The sequence below is a fragment of the Vidua macroura genome, chromosome 7, assembly GCF_024509145.1.
Source record: "Vidua macroura isolate BioBank_ID:100142 chromosome 7, ASM2450914v1, whole genome shotgun sequence".
In the NCBI taxonomy this organism is placed as follows: domain Eukaryota; kingdom Metazoa; phylum Chordata; class Aves; order Passeriformes; family Viduidae; genus Vidua; species Vidua macroura.
In genome coordinates this window covers 34,282,189-34,307,322 of record NC_071577.1, presented here as the reverse complement: position 1 = coordinate 34,307,322, position 25,134 = coordinate 34,282,189, and the positions used below count along the sequence as shown (strand labels likewise).

The window sequence follows — 25,134 nt, the reverse complement described above, 5'->3', positions numbered from 1 at the left end:
TTTATCTTTTTAAAGGCAGAGCTTTCCTGATAGAGCTTTCAGAGGGCTCTGTCAGGAGTTTTGGGTTTCTTTCTTCGCTCCTTCGCCTGTTTTTTTGCTTGCTTCAGGTTTCTCTCCAAGGTTTGCTGTAGTAAGAAGGTATAAATGCACCTTTGCCTGGTGCTTGTTACCTTTACAAGGTATCAAGTACCAAGCCTATTCTGATAGTACTGAAAGTCTGGTTCTGGGGTTCTGACTCATCCAACTTTGAGTGGTCCCTTCAACTGTGGGATTCTCTACATCCAGGAGAAAGCTGGGGTTTGTGTACAGCCTCAGGTGCTTGCATTTGTTCTCTTCAGTGGAGAGCAGTAAGGCTTTGGACCGGTGTGCACCTCAGGTGCACCAGCACAGCAGGCATGTTCACTCACCAGGGTGCATCATCACTCAAAGCTCTTTGTGTTTGCTTGATAAAAGAAAAATGTAGTTTTATTTTCAGGCTAATACACCTCAAAATGCTGGGGTTGTTACAGTCTAGTGGAGGCCCAAACTATGGTTCCTCTTATTTGTGAAAGATCCTACTGTGCCCAAGGGCCATTGTTAATCCTACTCTGCAGAAGGGTTATGAATAGTAGCAAGGTTGTAGCAGCATGTGCAGTGCATCCCAATGAGATTCTGCTGCTTTCTGCTAGGAAAAAAATAGCAGATTTCCTTGATGAATGGACAGAGATTCAAACACAAGCCACAGGATTCACTCTGAAGAAGGGGAACATTTAAAGATTAAATGCAAAAGAATCTGGAAGAATTTGCCATTGACTCGTGCTTTTTTCATGGTTGGACTTTGCTGCTGAGAGTAAGTGCTACTGAGACATCTCAAATGATTTTTTTCCATGCTTTTCTGAAACTTTTGACCATGTGGGCTGAGCTTCTAACAGGATATGAATCTGCGTATCATAGCTCTGATTTATATTCTTGGATAGAGCTATTATTAAGGTGTCATATGAACAGATGGGATATGAATGATGAAGCTCAGATTGGGTAACTACCAGTTGAGAGGAAATGACTAATTGAACTTCAGAGAACAAGAAGTCTGTCTTCTTGCAGTCAAAATATGTGAAACAAAAATACATATTTGTCCCTTCAATGTAGCTGAAGATCTGTTTCTTCTGCTTTTGACAGCATGGAACCTTTATGTCCATGTTGGCAGCTTGTCTGACTGCAGTAATGTAGAACATACTGAAGTTTGTTTTAAATAGAGGCTGCATATTTTTAAGATTATGTAAAGTATTGCTTTTTAGCAGCTTAGTGCAACTAACTATTAGGTATCTTATAAGTTCTGTGTGATGTGAGCTATAAAGATGGGGAAGTTCTTTACACTTCAAATCTAATTGTTGTGATTATAAACTGGAGACATTTCATGATTTTCCTCTCCTCTATAAGCTGTTTTTCATTGCCATAGAATCCAATGAAAGTAATTTGGACCTCTTTATGTTTTGTAACTGCATTAGACAGACATCTTTAGAATTCTTATATTAAAACTGTGAAAGCTACACAGATGAATGCTTTCAAATGCCTTATGTCATAAAATAAATTTAATATCCTCCATTTCCACTTCCATTAACTCCTACCTGTATCATAAACTCAATCTTGTGTGCCACGTTTAAATTTTGTCAAGTGTGTGTGTCAATAATGTTAATTAATTGGCATAATTAGCAATTAAAAAACTGTAGCACTTCAGGAATTTGAGTCTGAGCAATGTGGATCCAAGCAGTGATTCATGTCACTAACTGTATAATCACAGAGGACTTGACACATTCAGATAACTCTTAACTGGAGCTTTAAAACCAATTTAGTGCACTTGATTGATCTCAATCCATGATGTGTCTGGTCAGATTTTAAATGCTGAAAAAATGGATGGGTTGCCAGTACAGGAAGAAAATCCCAACTACTTATGACTAAACAATTTCATCATTGGGTAGGAGAAGAGAGTGAATACTTAGTAGCAAAATATCACCAGAGATATCCAGCTTTAAGCATAGGGGTGTTTCTGTGGCTCTATTTCTATTGGAACTGCAGAAATGAGGAAGATAAAACTGTATTGATCACTTAATGTAACCTCTGTTTGCAGAGTTATTATGGGTAAATTATTATTGTTATTATTATTATGGCAGCTACTTTGTACTTTCCTTCATTTACCACCAACAAAATGATGAGTTTATGTCTATAAATATTTTAAAGTTGCTGCTACTTAAGAAGTTTAACTTAAGGAGATAATCAGTGGAAGTTAATAGATATGAAAACAGGAGATAGTCTATAACAGTAAAGATTTTATGAGTGCAGTCTGAAAATGAGTGCAAAAAGAAAAGCAGAACAATTTCTTATTCGTCAGCAGATAAAGTCATCAATGCTTAAGTGGCTACATTTCACTCTAATGAAGAAATCTAGCTTTATGGAAAACATGCTCCTGTAGTTGACATACTTTTAAAGTTGGTAGTTTTTTATTTGCTATTCAGTTTCTAATTGTCAGAGCCATTTGTAAATCAGTCTGAATTTCTTCATTTTTGCTTGTTATCCTTTGCTTGTTTGAAGGGAAGAAGGAGCATCCAAATAGTTCACCTAGGCCAAAGAAAAGTGAAATAGGATCATGCCTGTTCTCACTTTCTCTGTTTGCCTGAACTGGCATAATTAACATTTCACTATTTATGCAATTCTACTAAAGTTTAAGTTGATTTGCTGAGAAATACTGTATTTGCAGAAGAAGTTGGCAAGGAATACTTTTATTCCTGTCCTCTTTACCACATTTTCTTGCTACCAGATGCAACTTGGTTATTGCTATATTTGTACTTCAGCTCTGATATTCCTACAATAAATAATCTTTATTGTTGAAGAAGGTCTGTGGTTTATTCTTGAGCTGTCTCTGCTCTGTAGCTGTTAGTTGTAGTCTTACTCATTTGCTGCATTTGTGTAAGGAGTACTACTGCAACAGTAGGTTATTGTGCATTCCAGTTGATTTCAGGCCTCAAAACTGTTTTTTAAAAACAGGATTAATGTACTGAAAGCAGTTGGCCTCAAAGAATCTGCAAAAAAGAAAGACTTGTTTTGTAAACTTCAGTTCAAGCAATTAACAATGAGTTTTGAATGGAAAAAAAAAAACAACAACCCAGTCTTTGAGCAAAAACTGACATTATTTTTAAATTAGAATTGTGTGTTAGTTATCTGCAAATAAATGTCTTTGCCCAGCTGCAGATCACAGACATTAAGGCCCCACAATCATGAGTTGCCACTGAAAATAATTCTCTTCTTGCCTTTTTATTCCTTTGTAAATCTGTGCAGGCTTGGGGGCTTTGTTTTATTTTATTTTCTTCCTTTGTTTTCTTTGCTGCATCCCTAACAGCTGGGGAGGTGGGGGGAAGTTGCAAAGCAATTACAAATAGATAGTTTGTTGCTTATAAAAATGAAGTTGTATAAGAATTAATTTTGAATTATTTTTTTACCTCAGTTGAAAGAAACTGCAGCAATTAGTAGACACTGGAATTTATACTGGCAGGCAGAGTGAGCAAACAGCAGTTTACTGTGGTTCAGAAAGTATCAAACATTTAATTGTTTTTGGCCAGCTATACTAACTTCAGAGTAGCTACCGCTAAAAAAGCACTTCTGTATTACTTGGAAAGATTTTTATGGATCAAAATACAGAATGTTTATATCTTGTTGTGTTAAATTTTGTTAAAGACACTAAGACCTGGAAGATCTTTCCCATTTTTTCACAGAAGGAGCACTATATTTGAGTTACACAGTGCAATGGGTACAAATAGAATCCCAGAGTGGTTAAAATACCTTTAAGAAATTCATCTCAAAGATGGCAATTAATGTTTATAAAACATAAATATGCTGAACAGAATCTACTATTTATGACTGGGGATTCAGAGTTGTCATTGTCTTTACACAGAGTGGCATTGCCAAGTGACTCCAAAATGGGCAGAAAATCAAATTCATTTGCTAATACTTTAGTTGGTACAATTGGTGGGGGAGAGGGAGTGTCTGCTTCTGTTTCAAAACAAATGTGACAGCTCTGGAAAGCACATTTTTTAAAATCAATCTGAAATATAAATAATCCTTAATCATGAAGCAGCAAAAACATTGCTGTTTCTGAAAGACAAAAGAAAATTGAAGATACACTTCTTGCCTTGGAAGTGTCTCTTATGATTACAATTAATCAGTCCCTGGACCTAAGCAGAAATTCAGTTTTGCAAATTGCAAGTTCTGCAGTAATGCCAGCAAACTGAATAAACATTTTTAGAATAATTGTTGTACTTATTTTCAGTTCATAACAAATTCACTTCTTGTAGATGATATCTGGAGGAATTAAATCACCTTTTTTTCCTTTAATTGGTTCTGTAAATCCAGAATTTAAATTTATAGTAAACAATTTGTAAGTATTGGTTTTTGTATTATATTTTGTATTAATTTGTGCTTTTCCTCCCTGTTTTTGTTTCTTATTTAGGTGTATGATTGCTGATGAGGTAAGTGATGTTCCTGTTCCTCTAACACTGTCTTTTCTGGTCTTAATGCACTTTGTGCAGATGTGACTTTTTTTGTTTGAGAGGTGTGGGCAGAAAGGCTGGTAATAAAAGAATCCTAATTTGTGTGATAGTCAGCAGATATCCTGAAAATACCTAAGTGAGGGAAAAATTGAAACCTGACATAAGTTCAGAAGAATCCTTGAGAAAACTTGTAAGGTTACTTTTAATTGTAGGTTAAATCTCCTGTACTGTTAACTTTTAAAAACACTGACTCAGTTGATTTTTTTAAAGTGCTTTATAATTGCATAGCAAGTTATTTTTAGTGCATTATTAGACATTCCTGGCCCAAAGAGATTTTTAACAGATATGGTTTCCAAAGGTGATTTTTTAAACTGCTCTAATCAAATAGTAATAGTAAAATTCATTGTGTCCATACATTTAAAAATATATGTTGTATTCCATATCAGGGAAATATGGATCCAGCATTTCGTCCCCCACATAAAACATTTTGGTAATAATGTTCTTGAATTGTTGTCAGTATAAAACCTTTCTGAAAAAGAGAATTGCTGTAGTCTCACAATTCTAATTTGGGTTTTCTTGACACACGAGGAGGGAGAGAGAAATGGATTATTGGGATTTAAGCATCTCCTCATACTATAAAAATCTCATTACATCTGGAGATAAACTGTCCTGGCATAGAATGCAAAATATCTAGGAGCTGTGGAGAATACAAAAGTATTCAGGGGAAGAGAAAAGGGAAGCTTGGGAAAAATCAAAATATCAGCAGTAGCTATTTTTTTATTGAAACAGTTTATTTCCCTTCTTGAACTAGAAAATGAGCTGTGCATAATTATGTTAGCAATAAAAAGTCCTGGAAGGTACATTTATTCCAAAATAAAGATTGTTTTGTAATGACAATAGGTGTGGCACTGGAGGAAGTATTGTGCAATGGTGTGTATCCTGTGCTTTTTGACCTATCTCTAAATAAGAAAATGTTGGTAAAATTAAATATCAGTATTGTGAGCTTGTATGTAAAAAGAAATTATGGAGGAAAACTCAAGATCAGAGAATTACTGTACATATCCCTGGGCTGTGTAACTATGTAAGGATTAAAGTAAGATAAAACCAGTATTTTTTGAAAGGTGATCTACAAATATGTTTCTTCTCAGAGTGGGGACAGACAAAATTTTTCCCCCAAAATTTCAGTGTCATCCATTTCCATGCTGGAGAAAGATGGGTTTATATCAAACCCCAAGATCATAGTATTTTCTCCAGTTTTTCTAGTCTCTCACATTGTTACCTACCTGCTGCTCAGCTCTGTGGAATCTGCATCCAGCCCTGGGTGTGCTGATGATAAAAGCCTTGCTTTTATTCCATATTCATTTCAAGCCAGTGCCTGGATTATCACCAGGGCCTGCACAGCCTGAGTTAGGGACACAGCCATGGCAGCAAACTAAAAATGAATCTTATTTTGTTTTTTTGTTTTTTTTTTTTTTTTCACTTGAAGTTATTTTCAGATGACCTAAGAACTACTGGTGATACAAGGGGAACGTGCAGGAAAATTGTAACGAAAACTTGGCAATTTTGAATGAAAACTGAGTATCACAGTAGCTTTCCTATTGTTTTCTTTCTAGTAATAGTAGAAAAATGCATTGTTATCTTTTGTACTTGGGAAATCTCTTCATTACATCATTAAGTCAGTCCATTTAGACTCAATACTGGAGATGTAAGTTGTTATTTTGTGTCTCACTGCTGTGAGTAGTTAGATTGCAGCAAATCCACTCAAATGTCCCCTGGACTCCATGGAAAACCTGCCCAGAGCATTTTAAGGCCCATCTCTGCTTTGGTGTTTCACAGGAGCTGGGAACTGTCTCTTGCCATGTGAACAAGCAGAGAAAATAGCTGCATTCTTTGATAAAATTTGGGGAGGAGGAGGGGAAGTGTGATATGTTTTAAACAAAGCCCTAAATTCTGAATTTTATAATCATCTGTTGCCATGATTATTAACAGATGGGAGCATTCCCACCTTGGCAATATGAAGCATGTACTTACTTTCCTGTTAAATGTAAATCTTTTGACTCTTCCCCTTGTCTGTATATCTGAATTCTCACTGTCTGGGCTTTCTCATCTGTAGTGCAGGCCAAGGAGAAACCATCAGGCCTGGTGAATCAGAGCTGTAGTTTCTTTTTGTTGCCCCACTGGGTCAAACCCAGAGCTCTTCCCACAGATCTTTGTTCTTCACTTGCCTATGCAATTGAGGACAAAGCTGTTGTTATTGTAAGAAGGCATCCTATATTTTTCTTTCCTTTGCATAATCTTTTAAAATGTTTTTGGTAGCTTAACAAATTAAAGAGTTTGATTTTTTTTTAGTCTCTCCTATTAAGAACCTGAACTCAAAATCTTCTGAGATGAATAGAAATGCTTCTTCTGACTTTGACAAGCTAACCAGATGTAATACATGCATTAATACATTGAACTAGGAAAATCTTGTTTCATAAGAGATGATCTGTGGTAACAAAGTGATAATTAAATACATGCTATATAAGCAGCTCTTTGACTCTGTTTCCTTTATTTGGTTCTGTCTTTGCAAAATCTTTTGGGCTCTTCTGAATGGAATATGCTTTCTGAGCAGAGACTTCTGGTTTTAATACTGTTCTTTTCTTTTCTTTTCCCAGATGGGGCTAGGAAAAACAATTCAAGCAATTGCCATTTCATATTACTATAAAAATGAATGGCCTCTCTTAATTGTAGTGCCTTCCTCTCTGAGATACCCTTGGGTGGATGAGATGGAGAAGTGGATTCCAGAACTCTCTCCAGATGACATTAGCATCATTCAGAACAAAACTGATATTGGGTGAGTACAGTTTGTTGTTCTTCTCTAGAAAGGTTTGCTCAGCACCTCTTGCTCAAGCAGGGCTACCTTCTGGGCTATCAGAAACACCCTCTGGGCTATCAGCCGCTCCTCCCAGTTTTCTGTTCTTGTTTTATAGTAGTTACTCATTTTCGTTGAAATTGAGGGATCTGCTTTTTGAAAAGTAGCAAATGCTTGTCTGCTAAAAATTAGATTACTTCAATGTGTCTCAAATTGAACATACACAGTTATTTCTCAACTCTGATGAACTCATTAGCTTCTGTAAAACATTTTTGGAGAACTTGTGGTGTACATTACAAAATAAGGAAGTAATTACTCTTAGAATTCCATTTAGCACGCTGAGAAAATTTGTAAGTTCGAATAAGTAATCCTTAAATAACTGAAAAGGTCATCGTGACCTACACTTTCTATCTTTAGATTTAATAGCATGAATTCATCAGAGGGGCTATGTCTTGGGTGTTATTAGAATAACTCTCCTATTACCCTGAATTGCAAGGGTGGTTTTTGTCTGCTTTACTGTAAATGACTTGGTTGATTTTATGCTAATGTTTAGATGTTGTTTTAAAACTTTGGTGTGAGGGAGACTGATCTTCATGTTTTCTGGGAATATCAGAGAGTGACTTGACTGCCAAGATGTGCTGCTTGGAACCTTCCTGGTAACCACAGAAATCCAACTGAAAATGCATTTTGAAAGCTTCATCAAAGGGTAATTCCTACCGATAGTCAAAATTTAAGTTCATCACAAGAATATAGAAACTAAAATTAGTTTTTTTTTAAAAGGTATTTCTCTGAAAGGCATTCAGTGCTTATAGTGCTGGATGCGTAAAGGGGAAATGATGGGAAAATTAAATGGCAGATGAAATTCTGTTCCTTTTAAGATGTTTTTAAAGGAGTAGCTTAACTACTTACCTTAACTATTATTACTTATTTTTATTCAAAAACAAGGAAAGATGAAAACTTGGGTTTCTGCTCATTTAACTTCCAGGAGGCTTCCTAGCTGTTACTGTTGAACTAATTAATATTTTAACATTAAAAAGTGTTTCATGCATTTGTAAGAAAATGCAAAAATACAGCTGCCAAATTTGGTTTAGCATTTTGTTAAATTCTGCTTCCATATGTTAAGCTTTGATTTCTCTCAGTTTAATGCTTTGCTTTTCTTCAAAACTTCAAGAATTAAGTTTACTGCTTGAGTGTTTGCTTCTTGATTAAAACAGGTTAAAATAAACTTAGGCATCAGTTTAGGTTTGTAATTGCTGGCCAAATTTGAAAATGGAAGTTTCTTCAATAAATTGGTTCCACTAAAATAAATAAGTTTATTTGTAATTTTTTTTAATGTACCCTACAGAAAGGGTGAGGGGAATTCGTGCTTTCCTGGTTGCTACATTTATCTGTTCAGTGACAGCCAGAGTCTGCAGTGCCCACAGTGCCAGTGCTCAAACCACTGCACCTTCCATATCCAGGAGCATGAATGTGTAGCTGCATTTACTTTCTTCCTCTTAAATCCTCATTACTTTCTCCTCTTAAATCCTCAAGGAAACTTCAGCTTGCTTGGCTTCTTGATCTCTTGCTACTGAAGAACAAACAGGAATGATGCCAGCAGGGCAGTGGTGTCTGACAGATGGGTAGACCAGCTATGACCCCATCCTTGTGAATTGTGTCTGACAGCTTTGAGTTCCTGTGCTGCTCCTGAAGGGCCACAGTGCTCTCTAGTGATTTGAAGATCAGTTCATGCCTTGGACCTTGAAATTCGTTATAAAAAGTTCATTTTCAATTAAATACTATTTTTTCATCTTGTGCCATGTTGACTCCCTGCTTCCAGTTTGTTTTCTTCTTGTTCTATTTGAGCAAAAAAGCTGGATAACAGCTCTGACAGGAATGGTTTTTCCAGGTGCTGAGGTTCAGCCCAGTCTGTACTTTCACAGTGCCCAAATACTCAGGGACAGTCTGCTTAATCCTCTCGGGCTGCTGGTGAGGGGACTCTTTGTACCCAGAGCAGTAGAAAGCTTGCACAGAGACATTATTACTTCAGGTGTTTGGGTGCTAATTAAAATCATGGCTTGTGTGTAACTTTTTGTCCACAAAGTGGATTTTTCCAATGGGGTGTCCCCAGGAAGGAGCACAGGGTGAAGCAATGCATCCAGATAAATGAAATTCCTTTGAAATGCCATGTGTGTCTTCTGAAAATGGTTATGAAATGTGTGTGGTTGAGAAGTGTGAGATGTTTTAAACACCAAAAGCTGTTGTTGTTAGCCTGACAGCCCACGTGTCAATCAATCCGAAAGGAGACACAGATACCTTCTGAAATTAGTTTTTTTATAATCTCTCTGCTATATTAATTGTCCTACAATAAAAATTTACTAAGAAAACTTGTGGATTTTCTCTTTCAGGGGAATATCAACAAGCAAGGTAACAATTCTGGGGTATGGGCTGTTAACATCTGACGCACAGACTTTGGTAGACACTTTGTACAGGCAGAAGTTTAAGGTGGTTGTGATTGATGAGTCACACTATATGAAATCCAGAAATGCCACCCGTAGCAAGATTTTACTGCCAATTGTTCAGAAAGCTCTCAGAGCTGTTCTCCTTACTGGAACTCCTGCTCTAGGAAGACCTGAAGAGGTATTTGACATGTTCTATTTGTTTTGGGTTTTTTTTTTTTTTTTTTTTTTTTTTAAGGATAGTATCAGTAATAAATGTTCAGTTTTGTAATTTCATTGAATATATTCAATTACATGCATTATGACATCAAAATCACTGGCTGCATCAGGAAGGACAATTATAACAAACTAAACCAATTTTGTTTGAGTTGATTTACAAACTTGTTTCAAGCTTGTGCACAGGTGACCTGAGACAGTGTTTTTTGTAAGAAATTAATCTTGCATGTAACAGACTGATAGTGGGGTGAAATAAAAAATTAAGAGCCTAAGCAGAGAACTGCTTGTTTCTCCTGGGTAGGAGGAGTCTTTGGTAGACAAGATCTTGTAATAAATCTTCTACTTCATCATCTGATAAACAAAGCCCTTAGTTTCACTGGTCTTTTGGATATTCCTAATGTTCACTTCAGTGGAACAAAATACAGGCTGGGCTTGTTGCACATCCAGAATAACAAATTTTCCTTTGATGGAAGTTCAGTTTATGAAATTAGGGAGGAGCAGAAAGCTTTTATACTGAACCCAAGACAACTGCCTTTATTTATCAAACGTAGGGGAAAAATGGAATATAAGAGCTGATTTGTATTCAGGGAGATTAAAAGAGTTATATCAATAACATTTTATGCTTCAGAATTCCTCACTGTGTAAATAGAAGTTATGCCAAGACCTTTTATGAATTGAATGTGTTCAAAGAGTTCATAACTTGAAGAAGATATCTGTGATATGGAAAAGGACTTGGTATATCATGAGTACTTACCTAAAAATTTAATACGAATATTTCTGTTTATGGGTGTGGATAATTACTAAAACTTCCTGTGCAAAGACATTGCAACCAACCCTGAATGCAGAATTAAAGTTAGAAAGTATTCTACCTTTATATAGTACATGGATACTGAGACCAGTATCATTGTTAAAGGTCTTTAAAGGAAATTCCATACAACCTGTCCTTGACCACAGCAATGGGATCAAAATTCATGACCAAATGGAAAATATTTTGAGATATTTTTTTTGTGATACTGATGTTCTTCAGTGGCTTAAAGGCAAAGTATAAAGAGCATTAAATGTCTTTAATCAGTTTTGTGTCATAAGCAGAATTCTTGTATAAAGTCTTTAAACGTATAGAAAATTATCTCAGAAGCCAGGATGCTTTGACTGTATAACAGCTTGTAAAGCAGGATTCTTCCTGGTTAAGGTCATCTAAACTGGTATTTACCTCCTGCTACTCAGCAGGTAAAAAAAGCTGTGAAATTTTTGGTCTTCATTGATATTGTCCATTTTTTGAAGTAAAACTTAAGAATTGAGTAGGTTTTTCATGTATTTTAGGAAGCAGTCCACTCATGCAATACCTGCACTGGAGCTTTGCAGAAGCCCATGTACCTGGCAAATGATAAAAACTGTATTTTTAGGAATAACTTAATCTCATCCATGTTTTCTTGTTGAATGTGAATCTTTTCCAAGCTGTCAGTGCTGTTACACGTCTGAGTGCTCTGTTCTTTGAGGGCTTCCCACAACTGTCCTCTCTGAAGACTTCTGTATCCTGTGGAATTTCTTTTGCATGCAGGCCAAGCTGTGTGTATTTTGTGCACATATTAAATATAAGCTTAGCACAAGAACCATATATTGATTATTTTTTATTAGTCTTCCATTCACAGGCAATTTTAAATTTTTTACTGTTTCTGTTTTATTTTTTATACAGCTCTTCATGCAGATTGAGGCACTGTTTCCAAGAAGGTTTGGAACTTGGAATGAATATGCTAAAAAATACTGTGATGCTCGTGTCAGGTATTACTGCCCTTGCTTATTTACATTCTTAGGAGCATCTCTGATTTTTCTTGTCATGGCAAGAGAGAGAATCAGTAGCTAGTACCTCTATTGCTCTATCACACCATCTTGCTTTGAAACTCAGGGTCAGCAACCATCTCCATCAAAGAGCATTGAGAAAAGGAAGACACTGATTAAATTCATTAATAAATGCTGTTAAAGTTTGAAATAAAGTTGAAGCATTCTGCTAAGTAAATTTATTTATACATTTACTGTTGTTAGTATGAGCTGTGGAGGTTTTACCTTCAGAACTGGAGTTTTTGACTCTCAGTCTTAAGCTCATGGTCATGTAATAATTTATATCTCTCTTTATTATAGGATCCAGGTTTTTTGCGACCTCACCACATTTGGGTGGGAAAAGAAGTCCAGTACTTGTCTCTATATTTCACAGGCTGACTGTCTTAGCTAAAAATTTCATATCTACTTTGCATGTATTCAGAATAACAGATTTTTGTCAGCTAAATTGGCAAGCATTTAGATTTAATTTTTACAATAATAATTACATGGTTTCATTTTCATAAAACTTGTTTTTCTCCCTCCATCATATGCACTTTATCAGTATTTAACTTCAAATAACATGGTAGATGACTGTCTAATTTTCAGACAGAGAAATGCTATTTTTTCCAGGGTGTTTTGACTGAATGCATCTGTAATTTTCACACCACAAGTGTGCGTGGGTACAGCATGGTTAGCTACTCAATCATAGATGATTATCTTATTTTTGGAATACCATAAATGTAATAAAAATCAAGTTCAGGGTTTGGCAAGCTTTCAATGAATAACTTTTTCTTCATTACTTGGCTGGAACAAAACATCCTGTGGTAATAAACTTGATAGGATTATTTTATGCAGCACTTCCTGTGAAAATTTGGGTGGTTTTTCCTTAGGTGTCCATAGACACCTGTTTTAAAGATGAACTCCAAACTATTTCTGTGAGGTTTAGCGTGCCATTTCTGTCTCATCACCAATGCTGAGGGTGGAGGAAGGAAGCCTTTATAAGGACAGCTATAAATAGACCAAGGAAGGGATATGAGCAAAAGATGTTGCTGTCTTCCATCTGTGCCATTCCCACTTCACCAGTGCAGAAGTGACTCCCTCAGCCCCTTTCCCAAATGATTGTATTCAGCTAATTCAGCTAATTAAACACTGTTGATAAAGTCAATAAGGCTTAAAAATCTCTAAATGGTTGTGGGGGTTTTGTGGCTGTTTGTTTGGTCTTTTAATAAAAATTACATGCTTTTAACACATTCTTCTGGCCCTGGAAAATGCTACCTGGGCTTTTCTCCAAGTCTGTTATGTTCATTATTTTATTGTCTCCTGGTGATGCTGACAGAGAAAAGCTGCTGTTCCTGCTGCAACCCTTCCTCAAAAACAGCAAAGCAAGGAAAGAATAAGGAAGATGGAGTTAATAAATTTGTTCTCTTTTCAGCCTTTATCTTCTTAATGTTAGATCTTCTTCCTCTATTTAACTTTTAAAGATGATAGCTTAAGCTTTAAATCCTGTCTCTGGCAGTAACTAAGAAGGAATTCTTAGGGAGGGAAAAAAGGAATATTGATGGCGATATTTGCAGTTTTCATGATGGCTTTCCTGTCTGTAATATAATAAAGATTATTCTCATGGTGGTATATTTTTCTCATTCGTCCATTGAAACAGGAGTTCCAAAATTAAACCTGAAACTTCTGTTTCCTGTGGACAGTGAAGTATGAGAAGCTGTGAATAGACAGAGGATTGTGTGCAGGTGATGGGCAGTGACTCCTGCAGGCAGTGGTGGCTGTTGGGAAGTTGAAGCACACTTTCATATCCAATAGTGTACTTTAAAATTGATTATGTACTGAAGATTTCTATTGAATTTGGAAGATCTCATGTTTACACTCTGTATTAATTTATCATTTTCAGGTTTTTTGGTAAAAGAAGGCAATGGGATTGTAGAGGAGCTTCAAACTTAGAGGAACTACATCAACTTTTAAGTGAAATAATGATCAGAAGACTGAAGAATGACGTCCTAACTCAGTTGCCTCCCAAAGTCAGACAGCGTATTCCATTTGACCTCCCACAAGCTGCAGCAAAGGTAGATTTTCCACTTCTGCTAAAAATACATTTGTATAAACATTAATAAATACAATGTATATGTGTTTGTAATACATTAGGGAAATTACAATATTTGTAATACATTAATGGAAGTATCTATGTATGGATATGTATTTTTATGTATACTTGTGTATTATGTGTAGTTACAAAGATTGTGTGAGTATAAAGCAGATTATCTCTGCTACTGTTTTTAAAATAGAACACAAAGAACACTAATACAGCAATTCTTTTTTTATCAATGATAAAATTTGTTCTAATTCTAGTACAATCTTATTTTCTGTCTTCTTTTCTCATAGATTTTGAATCCTACATTTACTTTTAGCCAATTTTGATAGAGTTCTCCAAAGTTCCTAAACATTTCACACTTAAAACATACCTCTACTTTGTACTCTGTGTCTAACCACTGGTCTCTTCTGCCAATTAGAATCTGAATGCCACTTTTGCAGAGTGGGAGAAATTAATGAGAAGTCTGAGTTCAGATGCCACTGAAAGCCACTTTTCTCAAGTCATGAATCTGATCACACGCATGTATAAGGAAACAGCCATTGCCAAGGTAAGCCTGCAAGTCTTTCCTTAATATCCCTAAATTATCCAGTGTGTGTTTTAACCTCATAAAATTGGTTTTATTGGCCAGAATACAAGATGAGGTTATTTGGTTTGTTTTATAATCATGACATGGAGAAACACTCTTTTTCCCTGTATGTTTATGGAATAGGCAGAACCCCATTACAGTGAAAAAAGAAATCTGAAGACCACTGCAATGTGTATTGCATTAACTGTTGATCACTGATAAATTTTGTTATTAACTGTCATCATTGCTTTAATAGCTTTTGCAAAAGATACTGAAAATTACATTTGACACAAAAGAATTATATGAATGCTTAAATAGAGCAATATTTTATGATTATGGTATCGTGAACATATCAAATTTATTCTTTCAGTTTTGATATATGGCTTTGTGTGTGTGGATACAGAAGTTCTGATTAAATATTACCTTGTCTGTTTGAAATATGTTTGTTTTCCTCAAATATGGATTAAAAATGAGATAATGATGTCTGAATTAAAAGGAGGTTTATCTACATCTTAATCTGGAAGAAGTGCCATGTAATTATATAATCTTTTGAGGATAAATTTGTGTTTTTTCTCTCTCTGAAGGAGTAAGTTAGGTTTCTCAAGGACATCAAGTTGTGATATTTTTTTTAAACAAAATTAATCTGAATTATTTGATTCTTACCAATGTCAGTGTTTGATAAAGTGTTACATAGATAACAAAAGATATGGAAATTTACCTTTTCATGTTACAAGGAATTGAAAGACATGAAAATAAAAACTGTCTTTTTGAACATGTTGTGTGTCTCACTAATGGAAACACTCGCTCACTGCAGGCAGGAGCAGTCAAGGACTACATCAAAATGATGCTTGACAATGACAAACTGAAGTTCCTCGTCTTTGCCCATCACCTGAGCATGCTGCAAGCCTGCACAGAGGCAGTGATAGAGAGCAAGGTAAAGCCTTAACAAATGTGCACACAAATTTACCTTCACTTACACCAGTGGCTGTGAGCTGTGTTTGAATTCAGCAGAACTGCACACGAGTACAGCAATGGAAGGATTTTGTGTGTATATACATCAGTGCCACTGGATTAAAAGGGATCATGTGGTTCTGAAGAACTGCTTTGTGTTTAAGGATGATGTAAACACACTTGTATCTGGTATGACTTTATTATTATTATTAAATCAATGCTGCAGGCAATTGTTTTCCAAATTTTTCTACTAGTATGCTTCTGTCTATTTTTGAGGTGTTTTAACTGCACACTATCATCTCACCTGAATGTTTAATTCAAAGCAGTAAAAGTGTTTGCAAACAGCTTTCACCTTATTTTGATCATGGACTCTTAACTATTGCTTGGAAATGGTGTCTAACTTCATTATTTTGTATTTTTATTCTTTTTAACTGTTTGGAATTTAAAAAATGGTGTCAGGGTAATTCCAGGTTCTTCTGTGAAATACTCAATTTTAAGATCCCACGTTCATTCTATCTTCTGCTTTTGCAAACAGAGAATACAAAGCTACACTTCTCTAGAGAGAGAGACTTAATTTTGAATCAAAGGGCAAAAGAGTGCTGGTGTATCCTGATCCCGTGACAGGAATAGAACAGTCCTTTTCCTATTTTTGTTGGGGGACAGGGAGGGATTGGGTCTGAAAACAGGCACTGATGATGTCATTTAGTCTCTGTTGTGATGTTACAGGCTCGCTACATCCGAATAGATGGGAGTGTTCCCTCTGCAGAGAGGATTCACCTCGTCAATCAGTTCCAGAAGGACCCCGAAACCCGCGTTGCTATTTTGAGTATTCAGGCAGCTGGTCAGGTAGGGCACAACAGAAAATATGAGAACTAATACACTTGAAGAATATAGCTACTGAAATCATTGATGACTGAAGTGGCTTACTGAAGGCAATTTATCTTCGTGCAATTTGTCCTTTGTAGACCCTGTGTTCATTTCTTCGCACTAATCATGTTAACTGTTCTAAGCCTCTGTTGAATTTATTTGAGCTAAACGATGATAAGCAGCAGTATCTCATTCTCGAATAATTAGAAAAACTCCATCTCTCTAAAAGCACTAGATTAAGAGGAAATAGATGTTATTCCATAATGAAAAGCAGTGTGCAGTCCTTGCACAATATTGAAGTATTTTTTGAATCTGAGGCCCGGGGAAGAATCAGGAAAATAAATCCATCTGCTGTTGAGGACCACCTTGACCACCCTCTTATTTCCATATTAAAATGTCCTGTACAACCTGTAGCTTGTTAAAGCTAAAGATAATCAGATAATCAGTTTTTGTGTGTGGTATCTTTTTTTTAAAGAATGCATCTACTTATTCTGCTTAGGGTTTAACATTCACTGCTGCCACTCACGTTGTGTTTGCTGAATTATATTGGGATCCAGGCCACATTAAACAAGCAGAAGACAGAGCACACCGCATTGGGCAGTGCAGCTCGGTGAACATTCACTTCCTGATTGCCAAAGGAACCATGGACACCCTCATGTGGGCAATGCTCAACCGCAAGGTGGGTGTGCGGTGGGGCCGAGGCGTCAGAGCTCGCTGTGCCTGGGCTTGCACTCCAGTGCCACAACAGTCCTGTTTATCTGGAACACTCTCTGAGACAAACTGATACACCCACAATTGCTAATCAGCAAAATGTCTGTGCTTGTTCTGATTTTGTCTTTTCTAGATTTTTGCTCTTCATTCAAGGTGCAAAGATAATGAGTCTTTGCCAAGGGGAACAGGATGGTTCATATCCACACGAGATGGTTGTTTTATCTTCTAGCTCTTTATTGCTGTTGTTTCTCAGTCTACAATTTTAAGGGATTCAGGCATTCTGTTCACTCATAACAGCTACAATTTGTTGTGGGTTGTTTTTTTTTAATTGAATGAATGTTGTGCCTAAACTAAGTTTCCTTTCTGAGAGGCAGAGGCATTCTCAGATAATTCTTTTTCAGTAGATCCAAGATTACACGGATCTTTCATTCTGTTGCCATTTTCCAACAGTATCACTCAATTGTTGTTAGCAGTTGGAGAATCATAGAATGGTTTAGGCTGGAAAGGTCCTTAAAGCTCATCCTGCCTGGTGCATTATGAGTCTCCTTAAACATGGCAGAGATGGGGCTCAGTAATTCAACAATTTACTTTACAAGTTCTGTAACAAAATAATTCTGTATTTGTCTCCACATGCCAAGCAAAACATGTTAAGGCTGTTAGAGGATGTACACAGTGTATATATATTCTATTTTATCTTCAATAAATACTGACATTTTGTGTACAGCTTCACTGTTTGCAGTGTGCTAAATAGAGCACTTACCATTACTGTGTTCCTGCAGGCCAAAGTCACAGGCAGCACCTTGAATGGCAAAAAAGAGAAAATGCAGGCTGAAGAAGGTGATAAGGACAAATGGGATTTTTTGAGTTTTGCTGAAACCTGGACCCCAAATGAAAGTCTAGAAGATCCCCAAAATGAACTTTTATTTACACATGTAAGACTTGAAACTTTGCTTTTTCTGTTTCCTTTCATTTAAAAAAATTGTAGCAGCCATTTGCTTCAGCTTTCTGTTTACTTCAGATATTACTAATGGAGAAACACCAAAAAAGTAGGAAAAAGTAATGTAAATTCAATTTTAAAACTTAGGTGAAGTTGGGAAAAGTGCTCTGTGGAGAATAAATGTCATCTACATCTTCTGATGGGTCCTTATGTTATGTTTAGGTGACTGAGCCACCCTCAGAGTCAGATAAGACCAAGTAATTTCTGTTCAAATGACATCTTTGCTAACTGTGCTGAATTAATTGGACTAATATTTAAAACAGTGTTTGAGAGCCTTTTCTTGTAATTGACATCTTCAAAAAAGGCACACAGCTTATCAGTTCTGTGTATCTGTTTTCTGGTAATGCCATTTCAGAATTTCCAGGAGAATATTGAAAATGCTTTTCTGAAATCAGGAGAGGAATGTTGAATTGATTTTTCTGCTCACCGTTTGTTCTTGAAGTTATCTTTTGTTAAAGATCTCTTTTGTTTAACAGTTTCTGATGCAGTCATAAGTGGGGTTTAGAGGTCTTTTCCAACCTAAATGATTCTGTGATTCCTATCCCTTTCCTCTTCCCTAGTTTGAAAAGGACAGACAGCATGACATACGTTCCTTCTTTTCCCCCAAATCCTCCACGGAGAAGAAACGCAAAAGATTTTCTGGTGATGAATTGTTACATAATGATTCAGAATCTTCTGCAGTCACAATAGAAGAGGATGCAGAGAAGAGTGATGAAAACTTGGATTCCACAAGGATAAGTGAGGTGGAGGCAATTTGTGATGAAGACACTTGTGAACATGAAGCCAAAAGAGCAAAGAGCATAAGTGGATTGACCCCAGTCAGCTCCAGTAATAAAAAGAAAGCATCTTTGACTGGAAAAAAGCCTTCTTTGTTTTCAGAAAAAAACAGTCAACTTCGTCCTTGTGGCTTAAATACTTCAAGTGAAAGTACAGCTTTAGATAAAGTTTGGCACTGCAGTGCTTGCACTTACACTAACAATGCTCTGCTGCCTTACTGTGAGATGTGCCATTGGCCCCAGAGCAGGGATGGTGAGTAAGGGATGCTGCAGAGGGAAAGATGCATTTTTCATTTCAGTTGTGATCAGGCTCAGAAAATACAATTTTTTTGAACCTATGATTACACAGAAGTCCAGGAAAATATGATACTCCTTAGCCTTTCTTTCCCCAAGGATCTTTTAAATGAGTCTAACTTGAAACAAGTGAAAAATACCCATAAAATGTTAACAGGATATAAATTCCATAAGGAAGAATATATCCTTTGTTTTGTTTGCAGCAAATGTCCCTCTCATCTTCATTGAGGTTTATGGTTATTCTGAATACAATCAAACAGCAAAATTTTTCTTTACCTTTCAAAGCAGTGGGGTGTTGGAGTTTTATTAACTTGAGCATTGTGTATTTGTCATGAGAGACATTATCTGGAAAATACAGCTTTTCTTTCTCCACCAGCTCACGGTAGATTTCTTTTACTAAATTTATTTAAGCTATCTGGAAAATTAATGAAACATTTTTATAAATATATGCCACTATTTGTCATTTCAGTTGCAAAGCCATGGGTAAGGTTCTTTTTGCTTCCTTTTTTATTTATTTAAATCTCTGGGCTTGTTCAAATAAGGACAACTTCTGAGTTTCACAGCTATAAATCAATGCCTTGGAAAACTACTTTGTGTGTTTATGGTATACAATAACTGTATATAATATAGAATTGCTAGCTGCATTGTTTATTACATATATATTTTGACATTAATCTGGCTGCAGGGGATTACATAAGTTAAAAGCTTTGTTCCATGTGTTTGTTCTCCTACCATTAAAGTTAGCTCTCACTTGCTAAGTGGTTGCACCATAATAATACTAGAGAATGCAGTGCCATTTCTTTGTATTTCAGTGATGTGTTCCTGTCTCAGGTGTGTTATTAGGTACCTGTCAGGTAACACAAATCATGGCTTTGCTTCTTTCTTTCTCTTTAGGTGAGAGAAATGGTGAAGCTCCCAGGAGCCAGACGGAAGAAGGTGTGTCAGAGGAGCTCAGGAGAGATGGAGAGAGAGCAGAAGGCAGTGCTGAAGGCAGAAGAGGAAATTTGGGGGAATTGGAGGCCCAGAAATCTCTTGAAATCAGAGAACAGCAAACTGTTGGCACTGAAAAGGAAGAAAGCGAAAAAGAACGTGGAGAAGGTAAAGTGGGATTCTGAAAGAACAATTCTATCCCATTGTGAAACTGAATTAAATGCCTCTGGCATAAAAAATGGCTTTTAAATAAAAACCTACACCTCCAAAACACATAAGTACAAACACCAGCATGGGCCTTTCTCATTTTGGCCTGGGCTATCTGTTGAATTTGGATGCTGGATAAGCCCAGCCTTTCCACACAGCTCCTGGAGCAAACCAGAGCTGACTGACTTCAGGACAAACCAGCAGCTGGGAATGTGGATGGTTTTACTGGAACTCAGGACAGACACAGGCAAACAGATGATGGGTCATCCAGGAGAAACAGAAAAACAAAATACACAAATACTTTCAGAGTTTGCTGCTTGAGCTCTGCACCTTATGTTGTTCTGGAATTAGATACATATTAAATATTATTTTTAATGTCAGGGTAGAATGAATGAATAAAAATCTTTAATGCCAATATTTTTTCTGTTGTAGATAATTCAGACACATTCCAAATATATGATGGGCTTATGTTTTGTGCAAGCAGGAATACTGATAGAATCCACCTCTATACAAAGGTAAACCTGAAATATGCACGGTCATTGTTATTTTAAAATTGCAAAGGAGAATGCTGCCCTATGAAATGTTTCTGCATGCTCTTCTTTGTTATGTTTGATGTAAAAGCATTAATATTTTCATATTAACTGAAAAGTACAAAAATTAGGTAGTTTATCATTCTAGTTCTTTTTCTTAATGAAATTAAGTAATAATTCCTTAGATACATAACTTCCAACACTTCTCTTGGCTTACAGAATTGGGCTAATATGTTAAATCATCTGGAATAGAAATTCCAGTGACAGTTGTTTAAAATTCCTTTTTTATTATTAGTGTCTTATCACAAAATAACTTGAATAACATTCAAAATTCAAATAAAAATGACAGTAAATCCTGACACACTAGGTAAATAAAATATTGCCACCACATTTTCAGAAAGCTCAGCATTGGTGCTGTGTTTAAGTCAGTAACTTCCTGAATAAAGCCCATTACCATTAATCTGCAGTGGTGAGTGGGTACAGAAACCAGCAGCCAGGAATTTTCCAGGTCATTATTCAAGGGGAGGTCAGGACATGCCAATTTTTTCTTTCAAGTGATATTAAAGTTCAGTGGGAAGATTTCTTCAAATTCACTGAGTGAATCAGTGTATTCAGGTGCTGCCACTAAAGCAGCACAGATAACTGAGGGCAAGTCTTTGGGATAAGACATTTCTGAGGCTTATGCAGCTGGGAAAAGTCAAAGAGTCCCAAAGTCCTCTTGTATCTGAAAATTTGTTATATGTACTTACAGTGTATGCTGCTGCCGAGCTTCACATGTCTTACTCAGACAAAAATGCATTTTGGGTGGGTTTTGGGCAATTCTCTGGTTTGGGTTTTGCTGGGATTCGAGATTCATTGTGCTAGATACTGGACAAAATCTGTCAAGTGGTGAGACCCCAGGGAATTCTGCTTTGACTCCTTCTCTCAAATGCTTATGAATCATCAGTAAGTTCCTTGGCCAGATGTACCCACTGGGACAACTTACTCATTTAAAAATTAAGTGGAGAACTTTTTCAGACATGAAAAAGAAGTATGATAAACAATGTTCAAGAATTCTTTTTTAAATTTTTAATGAAGTGACATTCTCTTATCTGCAGTCATTCATTTCCCTTAGAATTCAGTCAAGAGGATTGTCATTTCAGTTTTATATAAGGCAGTTTGTGTGTCTGAACTATTTGCAAAGAAAAAAAATCAGATCTATTAAAAGTTAAAATGTTCAGCCTTGTTACTTTTAGGTAGATTAATATGAATAATCTTCCTTGCATTTTTTCTGTTATCTCTGTGCCTTATTAATTCTGGAAAAATTTGACCTTGAGGAACTAAATTTAGTAGGAAGGGAGGAGAATTCACTTGAAACAGATTACTTTTTCTACATTGTGCTTTACTGCATCTGTAAACAAAACTGTTTCCTTGTCTAGGATGGTGAACCACTGAATCATAATTTCATTCCACTGGACATACAGCTGGATAACTGGGAAGATTTACCAGAGACTTTCCAGAACAAAAAAAATCGTGCATTGGTAAGAACAAGTTCTACTGGCACAGCAATATACTATTTAATGCAGAAGAAGATGACTTACTTGTACAAAAATAAATGCAGAATAGTGCCTTGGGATATAGGCACAGTTTCATCAGTCTTACAGATGTTGATGTGAATATTAATTATGGAGTCTGTTACTCTGGCAAATTATTGTGCCTCCTGTTCAAATTGCAGTAGAAGGAATTAACCAGACATAATTTCATTTCTCATTTACAGGATTAGTTACTAACTTTCATAAGTCAACAAAATAACTTCTAAAAGGTTCTGAATTAAATGGAACCACACTCTAAATAAGAATGTTCTAGGTTGTATCAGAGCTGCAGGCCTGAGCAGACCTTCATTCTCACTCTCCCCTTGGTCTACTAACAGTTTTCAAAGCACTGTCAGGCACAGCTCCACAGAGACATTCAGTTAATTTAGGAATAAAGATCCCATTCATAATGGGGTTTGAAAAGAACACTGCAAACACAAGTACTCAAGTAAGGAAATCCAGATTTAAACTGGATGGGAAATGTTATCTGCTTAACTTAAAATGTGATTTTCCAAACAGAAAACCATCATGTAGGAATAAAACTGATTCTTTCTGTAAGCTCTCCAGCAAGGCTGGAATTTAAATTTGTAATGGGGATACCTGACTGATTGAACCAGCTGTTGTGTGAAGCAGCTACTGAGGGGGTTCCACAGATGGGGGCTGTGAAGAGCTACTTGAAAGCACCATCTCTGGTTCTAGGAGCTGTTTCCAGCCACTGTAGAATGCACTAATCCATGGCACTGTTTTGCTGTAATTAGCTCTGTGCAAAGCCTGCCCTGCTGCTGACTGTCATGTTCTCTGCCAGATCCTGAGGTTTGTGAGAGAATGGACTCATTTAACAGCAATGAAACAGAAGATTGTCAGAAAAAGTGGTCAGATATTCTGTAGTCCCATTCATGCTGCAGAGGAGCTGTCTAAAAAGCAGTCAGTGGGCAGCAGCACAAAGAGGTATGTGGGCTTTGGTTTTAATTCCTCCTATCAATTACTGCAGAAAGTTTGATTTATTTAATGTGGCCTTCAGTGGAATGATGCTGAGTCTGAACTGGACTTTCAGTGATTGCTTGTCACAGTGACAGAGGCAGCCAGGCATGCTGATGAATCTGCTGGAAGTGTCTCCTTCCCTGCCCAGCTCTGTGCCCCATTCAGCAGCTGCTCTGGCTCTGCTGCACTGCATGTTTCAACATCTGGAACTTGCCAGGTGTTTTTAAAGGAAAAACCCTGACCTCAGGACCACAACACAAAAGTAAGGTCAAAGCATCTTGTTCTCCCCACCTGGAAGCAGAAATAAATCATTAGTTGCCATCAGTGAGATAATGTTTTATTCATAATTCACAGCCAACTCTAACCCTTTCCAGTTCTTGTTTTTTCTTCAAGCAGTTCTCTGTGGATGACATTTCTCAAAACTGTGGCTCTCTTTGCTGAGTGTCTCTGAAAAGGGCTGGAGTTTGATCCTTGTTAAAACCTAAATTCCACCTTTGATTCCATTTCTTTTTCTGATGTGGTCTTCCTTGACAGACATTTGTAGTCTCAGTGTTGTCATTGCTCTGCACAGAACATGTCATGCAAACCATCTAAAACCTTTTTATTTCCCTCAATCCCTACTGCTAAATTTCTCAGGGTGACTCTATTTTGGCTATAGGTAAGAATGAAGTAAATAAATAGTTTGTAATTCCAGTAGTATTAGAAGCAGAGGGTAGTAAGTGTTTGTTAACCTCTTGCCTGATTGTGTCCTTCCATGAAGTATAGGAAAAATTTGTGAATGGTGATAGAAAACCTACCAGGACCCTCAGCAGCCTTGTAGGGTGGGGTGTAGGGTTTGGCAGATGTTCAGTACAGAGGTGTCCTCAGAAGATATTGTCTGAATAGTTGTTTCTGTGAAGCAATTTTAAGTTTTTAACTAAGAGCATTGTGTTTTACAGGGTTTCACATGAAAATAAAGCAGGGAAATCAAACATAACTAACAGAGCAAGGAGTCCTCCAGAGCTTGTAAAGCTTCCTGGATTATCCAGTGTCACTGAGACATCACCTAACTGAACAAAATGCCTTTCAGTTTTCATTGGCAGGCAGTATCAAATTGCAGTAATTTATTAATTGTTATACACAATCCAAGTTACCTGTTCACTGTTAGAATTCACTTTTAGAAAAAGGTATTTAATATGGAAGTATATCAAGCACATTTTCCCAAGCTTTCTTTATTTCTCATTCAGAAAATGAGGAATGTTTGAAGAGAATGTGCTGTACCAATCCTGCTGCAGCCCAGAGTGCTGTTCTTTGAGGGAGATTGCTCCCTTTGCTGACAGGATTTGTCACTCTCTCAGGTATGTGACCAGGGAGGATGTGGCAGCAGCCTCGCTCTCCAAGGCCAGCAGCAGCGGGGGCAGTGTTCGCCTCATCTCCAAAGAAATGGGGGCTTCTCTGGACAAAGGTGCTTCTTCTCCTAAAGCATCCACAAAGTAGGTTTATTAATGCAATAGGATGATTAAGTTCTTTTGCCACATCTTTTTTAATGGTAGTACGATTATTTGCTATGAGTGTCTGCTTTTCTGAAGTACAGTAATTAGATAAGAAACTTGCTGTAGTGCTAATGAGCTCTGTTTTATTCTTCTAACGATTTAGAAGAAACTATTTCATATGTTGTCTGCTGACAGAGCTGCTAATTAACTGAGTGTGACTAACATAAAACAAGAGAATAGTTATGTGATTCAGTTAGAGAAAAGAATGTTAGCTCAGCCCTCCTGTGAGATAAACATCAAATTGAGGACACCAAATTTGCTCCTATTTTGCCTCAGAATTAAAAAAA

The 25,134-nt window shown here is 36.6% G+C and overlaps 1 protein-coding gene across 3 annotated transcripts in view; it reads left to right on the top strand.

Annotated features, from left to right (window-relative positions):
• ZRANB3 (zinc finger RANBP2-type containing 3) overlaps positions 1–25,134 on the top strand; it is a 40,194-nt gene that overhangs the window by 12,466 nt on the left and 2,594 nt on the right. The window contains exons 3-18 of one of the 3 annotated variants that reach the window (XM_053982251.1): positions 4,478–4,496; positions 7,172–7,350; positions 9,756–9,987; positions 11,716–11,801; positions 13,738–13,909; positions 14,354–14,482; positions 15,315–15,434; positions 16,178–16,297; positions 16,818–16,997; positions 17,809–17,961; positions 18,587–19,055; positions 19,991–20,194; positions 20,666–20,748; positions 22,182–22,283; positions 23,140–23,282; positions 24,653–24,787. In XM_053982251.1, the coding sequence (XP_053838226.1) occupies positions 4,478–4,496; positions 7,172–7,350; positions 9,756–9,987; positions 11,716–11,801; positions 13,738–13,909; positions 14,354–14,482; positions 15,315–15,434; positions 16,178–16,297; positions 16,818–16,997; positions 17,809–17,961; positions 18,587–19,055; positions 19,991–20,194; positions 20,666–20,748; positions 22,182–22,283; positions 23,140–23,282; positions 24,653–24,787 (2,526 nt within the window). The remainder of the gene's footprint in view (positions 1–4,477; positions 4,497–7,171; positions 7,351–9,755; positions 9,988–11,715; positions 11,802–13,737; positions 13,910–14,353; positions 14,483–15,314; positions 15,435–16,177; positions 16,298–16,817; positions 16,998–17,808; positions 17,962–18,586; positions 19,056–19,990; positions 20,195–20,665; positions 20,749–22,181; positions 22,284–23,139; positions 23,283–24,652; positions 24,788–25,134) is intronic. The other 2 variants (XM_053982253.1, XM_053982252.1) reach the window with 2 other exon arrangements.